The sequence below is a fragment of the Ciconia boyciana genome, chromosome 36, assembly GCF_034638445.1.
Source record: "Ciconia boyciana chromosome 36, ASM3463844v1, whole genome shotgun sequence".
NCBI classification, from domain to species: domain Eukaryota; kingdom Metazoa; phylum Chordata; class Aves; order Ciconiiformes; family Ciconiidae; genus Ciconia; species Ciconia boyciana.
The window spans coordinates 584,712-596,469 of NC_132969.1; the positions used below are offsets into that span (position 1 = coordinate 584,712).

Genomic DNA, 11,758 nt, shown 5'->3' on the forward strand with positions numbered 1-11,758 from the left:
GGGGGGGTGCCAGGAGAGGGGACATTTGGGGACAGGGACATCGGGGGGCACTTGGGGTGGGGGGAGGACACCTGGGGACAGGGACATCGGGGGAGGGGACATTCGGGGACAAGGACATTGTGGGGGGAGACACTTGGGGATGGGGACATTTGGGGACAGGGGGGCACTTGGGGGGCACTTGGGGACAGGGACACGGGGGAGGGGACATCTGGGGACAGGGACATGGGGGAGGGGGATATCTGGGGACAGGGACACCCCGGGGGACACTGGGGGGAGGGACATCTGGGGACAGGGACACGGGGGAGGGGACATCTGGGGACATGGGCACCCTGGGGGACACTGGCGGGGGAGGGACACGTGGGGACAGGGACACGGGGGAGGGGACACTTGGGGACGCTGCCCCTGACTCCCCCTCCCCCGCAGACGCCGGCTCCTACGAGAACATGGAGGGGACACGGGGAGACCTGGGGGGCCCTGGGCTGAGCCCCTCCCCTCCGCTGTCCCCGTGTCCCCAATGCCCCCGATGTCCCCAAGGTGCCACCACCCCCCGTGTCACCCCGATGTCCCCAGCGCCCCCCAACGCGCCCCATCCCTGCCCCCGATGCCCCTCGATGTCCCCAAGGCCCCCGCTGTCCCCCCCCATGTCCCCAACATGCTCCATCCCTGTCCCCAAGTGTCACCCCCATGTCCCCAGCACCCCCGATGTCCCCAAGGCCCCCCGATGTCCCCAGCACCCCCGATGTCCCCAGGACCCCGATGTCCCCAGGACCCCCCGATGTCCCCAAGCCCCCCCCGATGTCCCCAAGGCCCCCCGATGTCCCCAGGACCCCTGATGTCCCCAAGGCCCCCGATGTCCCCAGCACCCCACGATGTCCCCAGGACCCCCCGATGTCCCCAGCCCCCCGATGTCCCCAGGACCCCCTGATGTCCCCAAGGCCCCCCGATGTCCCCAGCACCCCCGATGTCCCCAGGACGCCCGATGTCCCCAAGGCCCCCCATGTCCCCAGCACCCCCGATGTCCCCAAGGCCCCCCCGATGTCCCCAGCACCCCCTGATGTCCCCAAGCCCCCCCCGATGTCCCCAGGACCCCGATGTCCTCAAGGCCCCCCCGATGTCCCCAGCACCCCCGATGTCCCCAGGACCCCGATGTCCCCAAGGCCCCCCGATGTCCCCAGGACCCCCTGATGTCCCCAAGCCCCCCCCGATGTCCCCAAGGCCCCCCGATGTCCCCAGGACCCCGATGTCCCCAAGGCCCCCCCGATGTCCCCAGCACCCCACGATGTCCCCAGGACCCCCGATGTCCCCAGGACCCCCTGATGTCCCCAAGGCCCCCCGATGTCCCCAGCACCCCCGATGTCCCCAGGACGCCCGATGTCCCCAAGGCCCCCCATGTCCCCAGGACCCCCGCTATCCCCAGCCCCCCGTCCCCCCCCCCGTCCCCTCCTCCCGTGTCCCCACGCCGAGCACCAGCAGCACCCGCAGAGTAAAAAAACCAACGTCGTGTATCAAACTGGGGGGACTGGGAGCACTGGTGGCGCCGGGGGGGGGCGCGCCGGGGGCTACTGGTGGTGACGGGTGGGCACTGGGGGCTACTGGTGCCCTGTGGGGGTCACTGGTGGTGACTGGGAGCCCCCCGGGGGGTCACTGGTGGGCACTGGGAGCCCCTGGGGGAGTCACTGGTTGTTACTGGGAGCCCCCCGGGGGGGTCACTGGCGGTGACTGGTGGGCACTGGGAACCCCTGTGAGAGTCACTGGTGGTGACTGGGAGTCCCCAAGTCACTGGTGGTGACTGGTTGTTACTGGGAGCCCCCGGGGGGTCACTGGTGGTGACTGGTGGGCACTGGGAGCCCCCGGGGGGGTCACTGGCGGTGACTGGTGGGCACTGGGAGCCCCCGGGGGGGTCACTGGTTGCTACTGGGAGCCCCCGGGGGGTCACTGGCAGTGACTGGTGGGCACTGGGAGCCCGCGGGGGGGTCACTGGTTGCTACTGGGAGCCCCCGGGGGGGTCACTGGCGGTGACTGGGGGGCACTGGGAGCCCCCGGGGGGGTCACTGGTGGTGACTGGGAGCCCCCGGGGGGTCACTGGCGGTGACTGGGGGGCACTGGGGGGCACTGGTCAGGCGAAGGCGAGGGAGAAGGCGCGGTAGCCCAGGTTGGTGAAGACGTCAATCTTGGGGCTGTTCCCGCCCACCGTCAGCACCTGGGGGCGGGGCCGACTGAGGACACGCCCACGGGCACAGTCCCTCCCACTCCCACAAGACCATCCCATGCCCCCTCAGGCCCCTCCCACTCTCCCAAGCCCCTCCCACTCCTCCCTCAGGTGCCTCCCACTCCCCCAGGCTCCTCCCACCCAAGCCCCTCCCACTCCTCCCCGAGGTCCCTCCCACACTCCCAAGCCCCTCCCACTCTCCCAGACCCCCCTCCCCCAAGCTCCTCCCACTCCCCGAGGCCCCTCCCACCTCTCCCCGAGGCCCCTCCCACTCCCCCAGGCCTCTCCCATGCCTCCCTCAGCTCCCTCTCCCTCCAAGCCCCTCCCACTCTCCCAGGCCCCTCCCTCTCCCCCTCAGGCCCCTCCCTCCCTCCCCCCAGGCCCCTCCTTCTCCCCCCCCCAGGCCCCTCCTTCTCCCGCCCCCAGGCCCCCCACTCTCCCAAGCTCCCCCTCAGGCCCCTCCCTCCCTCCCCAGGCCCCTCCCTCCCTCCAGGCCCCTCCCTCCCTCCCCCAGGCCCCTCCCTCCCTCTCCCCCTCAGGCCCCTCCCTCCCTCCCCCCAGGCCCCTCCCTCTCCCGCCCCAGGCCCCCCACTCTCCCAAGCTCCCCCCAGGCCCCTCCCTCTCCCCCCAGGCCCCTCCCACTCTCCCAAGCTCCCCCTCCAGGCCCCTCCCTCTCCCCCCAGGCCCCTCCTCCCTCCCTCCCCCAGGCCCCCCACTCTCCCAAGCTCCTCCCACTCCCCGAGGCCCTCCCACCTCTCCCCGAGGCCCCTCCCACTCCCCCAGGCCTCTCCCATGCCTCCCTCAGCTCCCTCTCCTCCAAGCCCCTCCCACTCTCCCAGGCCCCTCCTCTCCCCCCAGGCCCCTCCCTCTCCCCCCCCCCAGGCCCCCCCACTCTCCCAAGCTCCTCCCTCCAGGCCCCTCCCTCTCCCCCCAGGCCCCTCCTCCCTCCCCCCAGGCCCCCACTCTCCCAAGCTCCTCCCACTCTCCAGGCCCCTCCCTCTCCCCCCCAGGCCCCCCACTCTCCCAAGCTCCCCCTCCAGGCCCTCCCTCCCCCCAGGCCCCTCCTCCCCCCAGGCCCCCCACTCTCCCAAGCTCCCCCCGGCCCTGCTCCCCCGGCCCCGCCCACCCTGTGCTCGGGGGCGCGGCGGTGCAGGCAGAGGCAGCGCAGGGCGGGGGTGCAGGGCACGCGGGCGCGCAGGTCCCCGCTCAGCTGCAGCTGGTGCAGGGTTGGGCCCTGGCCCCCGCCAGCACCTGCGGGGCACGGGGCGCTGGGAGGGGCCGGGGGACTGGGGGGACTGGGGGGACTGGGGGACTGGGAGAGAGAAAAGGAGACTGGGAGGGGACTGGGAGGGGACTGGGAGAGAGCTGGAGGGGACTGGGAGAGAGCTGGAGGGGACTGGGAGGGGACTGGGAGGGACTGGGAGAGAGAAAAGGGGACTGGGAGAAAGCTGGAGGAGACTGGGAAGGGACTGGGAGAGGACTGGGGGGGACTGGGAGGGGACTGGGAGGGGACTGGGAGGACTGGGAGGGACAGGAGGGGACTGGGAGGGACTGGGAGGGGACTGGGAGGGACTGGGAGGGGACTGGGAGGGAGAAAAGGGGACTGGGAGGGAGCTGGAGGGGACTGGGAGGGGACTGGGAGAGAGCCGGAGGGGACTGGGAGAGAGAAAAGGGGACTGGGAGGGAGCTGGAGAGGACTGGGAGGGACTGGGAGAGGACTGGGAGGGAGAGAAAAGGGGACTGGGAGGGGACTGGGAGGGGACTGGGAGAGAGCTGGAGGGGACTGGGAGAGAGCTGGAGGGGACTGGGAGGGGACTGGGAGGGGACTGGGAGAGAGAAAAGGGGACTGGGAGAAAGCTGGAGGGGACTGGGAGGGGACTGGGAGAGGACTGGGGGGGACTGGGAGAGGACTGGAGGGGACTGGGAGAGGACTGGGAGGGACACGAGGGGACTGGGAGGGGACTGGGAGGGGACTGGGAGGGGACTGGGAGGGAGAAAAGGGGACTGGGAGGGAGCTGGAGAGGACTGGGAGGGGACTGGGAGGGAGCTGGGAGGGAGAAAAGGGGACTGGGAGGGAGCTGGAGAGGACTGGGAGGGACTGGGAGGGGACTGGCAGAGAGAAAAGGGGACTGGGAGGGGACTGGGAGGGAACTGGGAGGGATCCTTGAGCCGTGAGAAGGGGCTGAAGAGGGACTGGGACGGAGCCTCAAGAACTGGGAGGGACTGGGAAACAGTAAAGGGAACTGGGAGGGAACTGGGAGGGACTGGAAATGAACTGGGCGGGGGCTCTGGGCTGCGAGAGGGGCTGGGGGGATCCCGGGGCACTGGGAGGGGACTGGGAGGACTGGGAGGGGACTGGGAGGGATCCGCAGGGACTGGGAGACTGGGAGGGAACTGGGAGCACTGGGAAGGGACTGGGAGCACTGGGAAGGCCACCCCGGGGACACTGGGACCCACTGGGGACACCGGGCCCACGCCCCCCACCCCCCCATACTGGGAGGAACTGGGGCCGCACCCACCCCTCCGTAACAAACTGGGCCGTACTGGGAGCGCCGCTGTTCCCCCTTCCCCCCCCCAGCCCCATAGTGGGGGGGGGGGGGGGGGAACTGGGGCCGGGGCGGGGGGATCGCGGGGCCGCAGGGGGGTTCTGCTGGGCCCTACTGGTTCATACTGGTCTATACTGGGACTCACCAGGTCCTGGTGGAAGAGGACGTGGTGCTGGCAGGAGGAGAGGGGAAACACGGTGGTGGGGGTGACGGAGCGGAGGTGCCAGAGGGTCAGCGCCGGCCCCCCCCCGCACACCTGGGGGCACAGGGGGGTCAGGGGGCGCCCCACCCCCCTGCCCCTCCCCCCGCCCCCGCCCCTCCCCTCACCATCCAGTCGGAGTCGGTGGCCAAACAGCGGATCCACTTGCCGTTCTGCGGGCGGCTGCACTCCTAAGGGGGGGGGAAACACATTGAGGGGGGAGGGTGAGCCCACACGGGGCCGGGCCCCAAAAATAGGGGGGGGGTCCCCAAAAGTGGGCTGGGGAGGGGCGTCACAAATCGGGGGGATCGGGGCGTTTGGGTCACCTCGTACTTGTGGACCTCGATGAGCTGGACCTGGGAGCCGCTGCGGAGATCTGGGGGACACGGGGGGCCAGCGGTGACGGGGGGATGGGGAGGGGACGGGGGGACGGGGCGGGGAGGGGCTCACCCCAGAGGCGCACGGTGCCGTCCTCCCCCCCCGACAGGCACTGGGGCAGCTGCTCCCGCAGCGCCAGGCAGTGGACGTAGTCCCGGTGGCCCCGCAGCTCGTGCTGGGGACGGGGACGCCTTTGTCACCCCCGCCCGTGGGGGCACCTTGTGTCCCCCCCCACCTAAGGTCACCCCATGTCCCACCCCCCCCCGCTCTCTGTCCCCACTCGGGTCACCCCCCCCCAGTGCCACCCTCGTGTCCCCTGCATCCCCCAGTGTCCCCTCCTGTCCCCTCAGGGTCCCCCACCCCGTGTCCCCCCCGCCACCCCCATGTCCCCTCCTGTCCCCCCATGTCCCCTCCTGTCCCCTACTGCCCCTCCATGTCCCCCCGTGTCCCCTCCTGCCCCCCATGTCCCCTCCTGTCCCCCCCATGTCCCCTCCTGTCCCCTCAGGGTCCCCCACCCCGTGTCCCCCCCGCCACCACCATGTCCCCTCCTGTCCCCTACTGCCCCTCCATGTCCCCCGTGTCCCCTCCTGCCCCCCCATGTCCCCTCCTGTCCCCTCAGGGTCCCCCACCCCGTGTCCCCCCCGCCACCACCATGTCCCCTCCTGTCCCCCCATGTCCCCTCCTGTCCCCTCCTTCCCCCCATGTCCTCTCCTGTCCCCCCGTGTCCCCTCCTGCCCCCCGTGTCCCCTCCTGTCCCCCCAGCCCCTGTCCCCTCCTGCCCCCCATGTCCCCTCCTGCCCCCCAGCCCCTGTCTCCTCCTGTCCCCAAGTGCCCCCCGTGTCCCCCCACTGCCACCACCCCCGTGTCCCCTCCTGTCCCCCCCAATGCCCTCCCCACCCCGTGTCCCCCCAGTGTCCCCTCACTGCCATCCCTGTGTCCTCTCCTGTCCCTCCGGTGTCCCCCACCCCGTGTCCCCCGCCACCCCGCGTCCTCCCTTGTGTCCCCACCCCCCCATGGCCTCCTGTCCCTTGTGTCCCCCATTGCCCCCCGTGTGTCCCCTCCTGTCCCCCCGTGTCCCCCCACTGCCACCCCTCCCTCCCTGTCCCCCCATTCCCTCCCCGTGTCCCCTCCTGCCCCCTCCCTGTCCCCTCTTGTCCCCATGGCACCCCTGACCCTCTCTGTCCCCATGTCCCCGCATTCCCGTGTCCCCTCCTGTCCCCTCTGTGTCCCCCCATTCCCGTGTCCCCTCCATGTCCCCACGTCCCCGTGTCCCCTCCATGTCCCCATGCCCCTCCTGTCCCCATGTCCCCCCATTTCCCCTCCTATTCCTGTGTCCCCCATGTCTCCTCCTGTCCCCCGTGTCCCCTCCATGTCCCCGTGTCCCCTCCTGTCCCCCGTGTCCCCTCCTGTCCCCACGTCCCTCCTGTCCCCCCCATGTCCCCGTGTCCTCTCCTGTCCCCGTGTCCGCTCTGTGTCCCCCATTCCCCCGTGTCCCCTCCTGTCCCCCCGTGTCCCCCCGTCCCCCCATGTCCCCTCCATGTCCCCTGCTGTCCCCATATCCCCTCCTGTCCCCCCCATGTCCCCTCATTCCCATGCTCCCTCCTGTGCCCACGTCCCCGTGTCCCCTCCATGTCCCCGTGTCCCCTCCTGTCCCCCCGTGTCCCCTCCTGTCCCCTCCGTGGCCCCTCCTGTCCCCCCCGTGTCCCCCTATTCCCATGTCCCCTCCTGTTCCCATTCCCCGTGTCCCCCCATCCCCCGTGTCCCCTACATGTCCCCTCCATGTCCCCGTGTCCCCTCCTGTCCCCCCGTGTCCCCTCCTGTCCCCCGTGTCCCCTCCTGTCCCCTCCGTGTCCCCTCTGTGTCCCCCATTCCCCCGTGTCCCCTCCTGTCCCCTCATTCCCATGTCCCTCCTGTTCCCATTCCCCCGTGTCCCCCCTGTCCCCCCCTGCCCCCCCATGTCCCCTGCTGTCCCCATGTCCCTCCTGTCCCCCCATGTCCCCTCGTGTCCCCCCATGTCCCCTCGTGTCCCCCCCTCACGGTGAAGGTCCCCGTCTCCAGGTCCATGACGCGGACGGCGCCGTCGCCCCCCGCCAGCACCACCGAGTTGTCCTGGGGGGGGGGAGGGGTGACAATCACCGCGGTGTCCCCACGGTGTCCCCGGGTGTCCCCCCGGGTCCTCCGCTATCCCACAAGCCCCGCTCACCCGGCTGCTCAGCTGCAGGCTGTTGATCTCCGGCACCTCCAGGCTGCTCCTGGGGGGGCAGGGACAGGGACATTTCGGGGGTCCCGGGTGCCCCTCCCCCCGGGGGTCCCAGGGTGCGGGGAGCCCTCCCCCGGACACTCACCTGCAGGGGGCGGCGGGTCCAGACCTCCCTACAGCCCTGCTGGGGGAGGGAGAGGGGTGAGGGGGGCTGGGGGGCAAGTGTGGGGGAGGGGCTGGGGAGGCCCCAGGCAGCGGGGAGGGGGGGGGCTGGGTGTGGGGGGAGTGGCGGGGTCCCAGGGTTGTGGGGGTGTGGAAAGGGGGATCTGGGGGCCCCAGGATTTAGGGGGAGAAGGGGGGCCTGGGGGCCCCAGGGATTTGGGGGGAGAAGGGGGGCCTGGGGGTCCCCAGGATTTGGGGGGAGGGAGAAGGGGGCCCTGGGTGTCTGGTGGGGGAGGGGGTCTGGGGACCCCAGGCATCGGGGAAGGGGTGCGGGGGGCCCTGGGCATCTGGGGGGGAAGGAGAGGGGGTCTGGGGGCCCCAGGTGTGGGGGAAGGGGGAGAAGGGGGTCCCCGGGCGTTGGGGGGTGCTGTGGGGTGGGGGAGGGGAGTCGGGGGGGTCCCGGGGTGGGGGGGGGCGCTGGGGGGGTCCCCCACCTTCTTGCCGAGCTCGGCCCAGGCCCAGGCCTTGAGCTCCCCGTCGCTGGCGCTCAGGAGGTGCCGCTCGGTGGAGGCCAGGGCGTAGACGGGGCCGGCGTGGGCTGGGGGGGGCGCAAGGCATGGTGGGAAGGCCGCAAGGGCTGCTGGGAGAGCCCCGGGGCAGGCTGGGAGGGCCCCAAGGGGCGATGGGAGGGCCCCAAGGGGCGATGGGAGCTGAGCAAAGCACGCTGGGAAGGCCTAGGGTTGGTGGGAGTGGGCGCAAGGCCTTCTGGGAGGGCCCCAGAGCATGATGGGAGTGTGCAAGGCGCGACGGGAAGCCTTCAGCCTGGCGGGTGTAGGCACAAGGCCTGCCGGGAGGGCCGCAAGGGATGCTGGGAGCCTCGCAAGGGATGCTGGGAAGGCCTAGGGCTGGCGGGAGGGGGCGCAGAGGATGCTGGGAGGGCTGCAAAGCATGCCGGGAGCACCGCAGGGGATGCTGGGAGGCCTCCAAGGCACGATGGGAGGCCTTGAGCCTGGTGCGTGGAGGCGCAAGGCCTGCTGGGAGGGCCGCAAGGGGTGCTGGGAGGGCCCCGGGGCCTGCTGGGAGCTGAACAAGGGATGCTGGGAGGGCCGCAGGGGAGGCTGGGAGGGCCGCAGGGGAGGCTGGGAAGCCCCGGGGCCTGCTGGGAGCTGAACAAGGGATGCTGGGAGGGCCGCAGGGGACGCTGGGAGCCCTGCAAGGGATGCTGGGAAGCCCCGGGGCCTGCTGGGAGCTGAACAAGGGATGCTGGGAGGGCCGCAGGGGATGCTGGGAGGGCCGCAGGGGACGCTGGGAAGCCCCGGGGCCTGCTGGGAGCTGAACAAGGGATGCTGGGAGGGCCGCAAGGGACGCTGGGAAGCCCCGGGGCCTGCTGGGAGGCGCCGGGCCCCGCCTCACCCTGGAAGACGCCGAGCGGCCGCTTGCTCTCCTCCTTGGCCTCCGCGCTGAGGGCGGCCGAGAGGCTGCGGGGGGCGGAAAGGAGAAGCCCCGGGTGGGGGGGCGGCTGCAGCGGCCGGGCCCTGCAGGGCCCCCGGTACCGGGAACGGCGGGGAGGGGGTTACCTGAAGACGGCCACCTCGCCGTAGTTGTTGCCCGCCGCCAGGTACCGGCCGCAGGGGGAAGCGCTCTGCGCCAGGACGCTCATGTGGAGCAGCTGCCGCGCCCGCCGCACCCCCTCGGGTAACGGGAGCCCCTCGGAACCGCCGCGGGGGGAACCGGCCGCCTCCGCCATGCTGCCGACCCGGGGCGGCGCTTCGCGGCGCGGCCTGATGACGTCTAACGGGCGGGACGGCGCCGCTCGGCGCGGAGCGCGCATGCGTAGGGGGGGCTAAACGAGACATCCCGCTCGGGCGTTGCGCGCATGCGCATGAGGCGGGGGGGGCGGTGGCTAGGAGCGCGATGCGCGCCGGGAGTTGTAGTCCGGCCGGGGGCGCGCATGCGCGGGAGGGGCGTGTCGCGCATGCGCGGCGCCGCCGGGTGAGGGCCCGGATGGAGGCCGCGGCCTGCGGAGGAGGGCGCGGAGCGGAGCGGGGTGAGCGGGGGAGGGGTCGGGGCGCGGGGCTGATGGGATCGGGGAGGACCGGGGGTGGGGGGGGGGCATGAAGCGCCGTTAATTGGCGCCGTTAATCAGCGCCGGGGGTGGCTGTTACCGGGCCCGGTAACGATCGCCCCGCCCCAGCCCCCCGGCCGCCCCGCCCCGCGATCAAGCGCCGCCCCCCGGCCTGCGAGTGGTGAGTGGGGGAGGGGCACTGGGAGGAGCTGGGGGTACTGGGAGGGGGCGGGGTTCTACTGGGAGCGCTTCAGCCATACTGGGAGCCCCCCCAGTCCGTACTGGGAGGCCTTGGGCCTTACTGGGGTCTCTCTCAGCCCATACTGGGACCCCCCCAGTCCATACTGGGACCCCCCCCGGCCATACTGGGAGCCCGCAGGGCATATTGGGACCCCCCCAGTCCATACTGGGAACCTCTCAGTCCATACTGGGAGCACTTTAGCCATACTGGGACTCCCCCAGTCCATACTGGGACCCCCCCAGTCCATGGTGGGAGCCCCGCAATCTATACTGGGAACCGCCCAGTCCATACTGGGAATCCCTTGGGCCATACTGGGAACCCCTCAGTCCATACTGGGAGTGCTTTAGCCATATTGGCCCCCCCCAGCCCATACTGGGAGCCCCTGGGGCCATACTGGGACCCCCCCAGCCCATACTGGGAGCCCCTGGGGCATGCTGGGAGCCCCCCAGTGCATACTGGGAGCCCCCCAGCCCATACTGGGAGCCCGCAGGGAGCCGGCCCCCAAGGTGGCCGTGTCGGAGGCGCTGGCGGCCGCTCGGCTCCGGGCGCTGGGGGCCCAGCACGACCACGGCTACAGCGGGAACGGGCTGCCCCCCGGTACGGCGCCGTGGGGCGGGGGCCGTGGGGCGGGGGGCTGGGGGCAGGGGGATCTGTGGGGCAGGGGATCTGGGGGCTGGGGGATCTGGGGGCAGGGGGTCTGGGGGACAGGGGGCTGGGGGCTGGGGCCGTGGGGATCTGTGGGGCAGGGGGATCTGGGGGCTGGGGGATCTGGGGGCAGGGGGGTCTGGGGGTCTGGGGGCAGGGGGATCTGGGGGCTGGGGCCGTGGGGCGGGGGATCTGGGGGCTGGGGGATCTGGGGGCCACAGCGGAACGGGCTGCCCCCGGCACGGCGCCGTGGGGTGGGGGCCGTGGGGCTGGGGAATCTGTGGGGCTGGGGGACTGTGGGGGTTCTGTGGGGCTGGGGAGGGATCTTTGGGGATTGGGGGATCTGTGGGGCTGGAGAGGATCTGTGGGGCTGGGGGCCTGAGGGGGATCTATGGGGCTGGGGAGATCTGTGGGGCTGGGGGATCTGGGGGCTACAGCGGAATGGTTGCCCCCCCAGTATGGGGATCTGGGGGTGAATCTGTGGGGCTGGGGGGGCAGTGGGGCTTCTATGAGGCTGGGGAGCTGTGGGGCTGGGGAGCCACAGCGGGAATGGGCTGCCCCCCAGTATGGGTAGCTATAGGGTGGGGGAATCTATGGGGTTGGGGGGACCTGGGGGCAGGAGGGTTCTACGGGGCTTGGGGGCTGTGGGGGATCTAGGGGCTTCAGGAAGCAGGGGGATCTATGGGGCAGGGGGGATATGTGGGGCTGGGCAGGATCTGGGGGCTGGGGGGCTACAGCAGGAACAGGCTGCCCCCGCCACTGCCTGGGGGAGTGTGGGGCTGGAGGGGGAGGATCTATGGGCGGGGGAGTTGGGGGCTGTGGGGCAGGGTTGGGGGGTCTGGGGGGCAGTTGGGGGCAGGCCAGCCCCACGCCCCCTCTGCCCCCAGGCCCCCTGTCCCCTGACGCCGGCCCCGCCCGGACGACGCCCCACCCGTGAGCTGCCGCCGTGGGGCGACCCCGGCCTCGGGGCCCCGACTCCCCCGGCCCCCAATAAACACACAGACCCCCAGCGCCTCGGCGTCAACTTGGGGGGCTGGCCCCCCATTTCTTGGGGGGCTGGCACCCCCCTGCCCCATAGACGGCCAGATGGGGGGCGGGAACGCTCCCGCAGGT

At 72.1% G+C, this 11,758-nt stretch overlaps 1 protein-coding gene and 1 long non-coding RNA gene across 3 annotated transcripts; one reads left to right on the forward strand and one right to left on the reverse strand.

Moving 5' to 3' along the window:
- Positions 1–1,484: 1,484 nt before the first annotated feature.
- On the reverse strand, positions 1,485–9,489 carry THOC6 (THO complex subunit 6). Of its 2 annotated transcripts, XM_072849164.1 has the most exons (12): positions 9,272–9,489; positions 9,108–9,172; positions 8,189–8,292; positions 7,685–7,713; positions 7,536–7,593; positions 7,370–7,441; positions 5,405–5,507; positions 5,281–5,330; positions 5,083–5,145; positions 4,897–5,011; positions 3,336–3,460; positions 1,485–2,200 (listed from the first exon to the last, which is right to left on the reverse strand). In XM_072849164.1, exons 1-12 carry the CDS (start codon positions 9,439–9,441, stop codon positions 2,117–2,119), a joined length of 1,038 nt encoding a protein of 345 aa, XP_072705265.1. In that variant the 5' UTR covers positions 9,442–9,489; the 3' UTR covers positions 1,485–2,116. The 2 variants fall into 2 exon arrangements, with proteins under 2 accessions (XP_072705265.1, XP_072705266.1); XM_072849165.1 differs by lacking the exon at positions 3,336–3,460 and having other exon boundaries at positions 4,901–5,011.
- Positions 9,490–9,869: 380 nt separating this feature from the next.
- LOC140645700 (uncharacterized) lies at positions 9,870–11,627 on the forward strand. The gene is made up of 3 exons (XR_012040039.1): positions 9,870–9,940; positions 10,491–10,597; positions 11,533–11,627. It is a non-coding gene; the product is annotated as an uncharacterized lncRNA (long non-coding RNA).
- The last annotated feature ends 131 nt before the right edge of the window (positions 11,628–11,758 follow it).

Coding starts and splice junctions, on each gene's coding strand:
- THOC6 (XM_072849164.1), bottom strand. CDS start 9,441: ATGGCGGAGGCGGCCGGTTCCCCCCGCGGCGGTTCCGAGGGGCTCCCG. Junction 8,293..9,107: donor GCCGCTCGGCGTCTTCCAGG/GTGAGGCGGGGC, acceptor CGCCCCCCCCAG/CCCACGCCGGCCCCGTCTAC. Junction 7,442..7,535: donor GCCTGCAGCTGAGCAGCCGG/GTGAGCGGGGCT, acceptor CCCCCCCCCCAG/GACAACTCGGTGGTGCTGGC.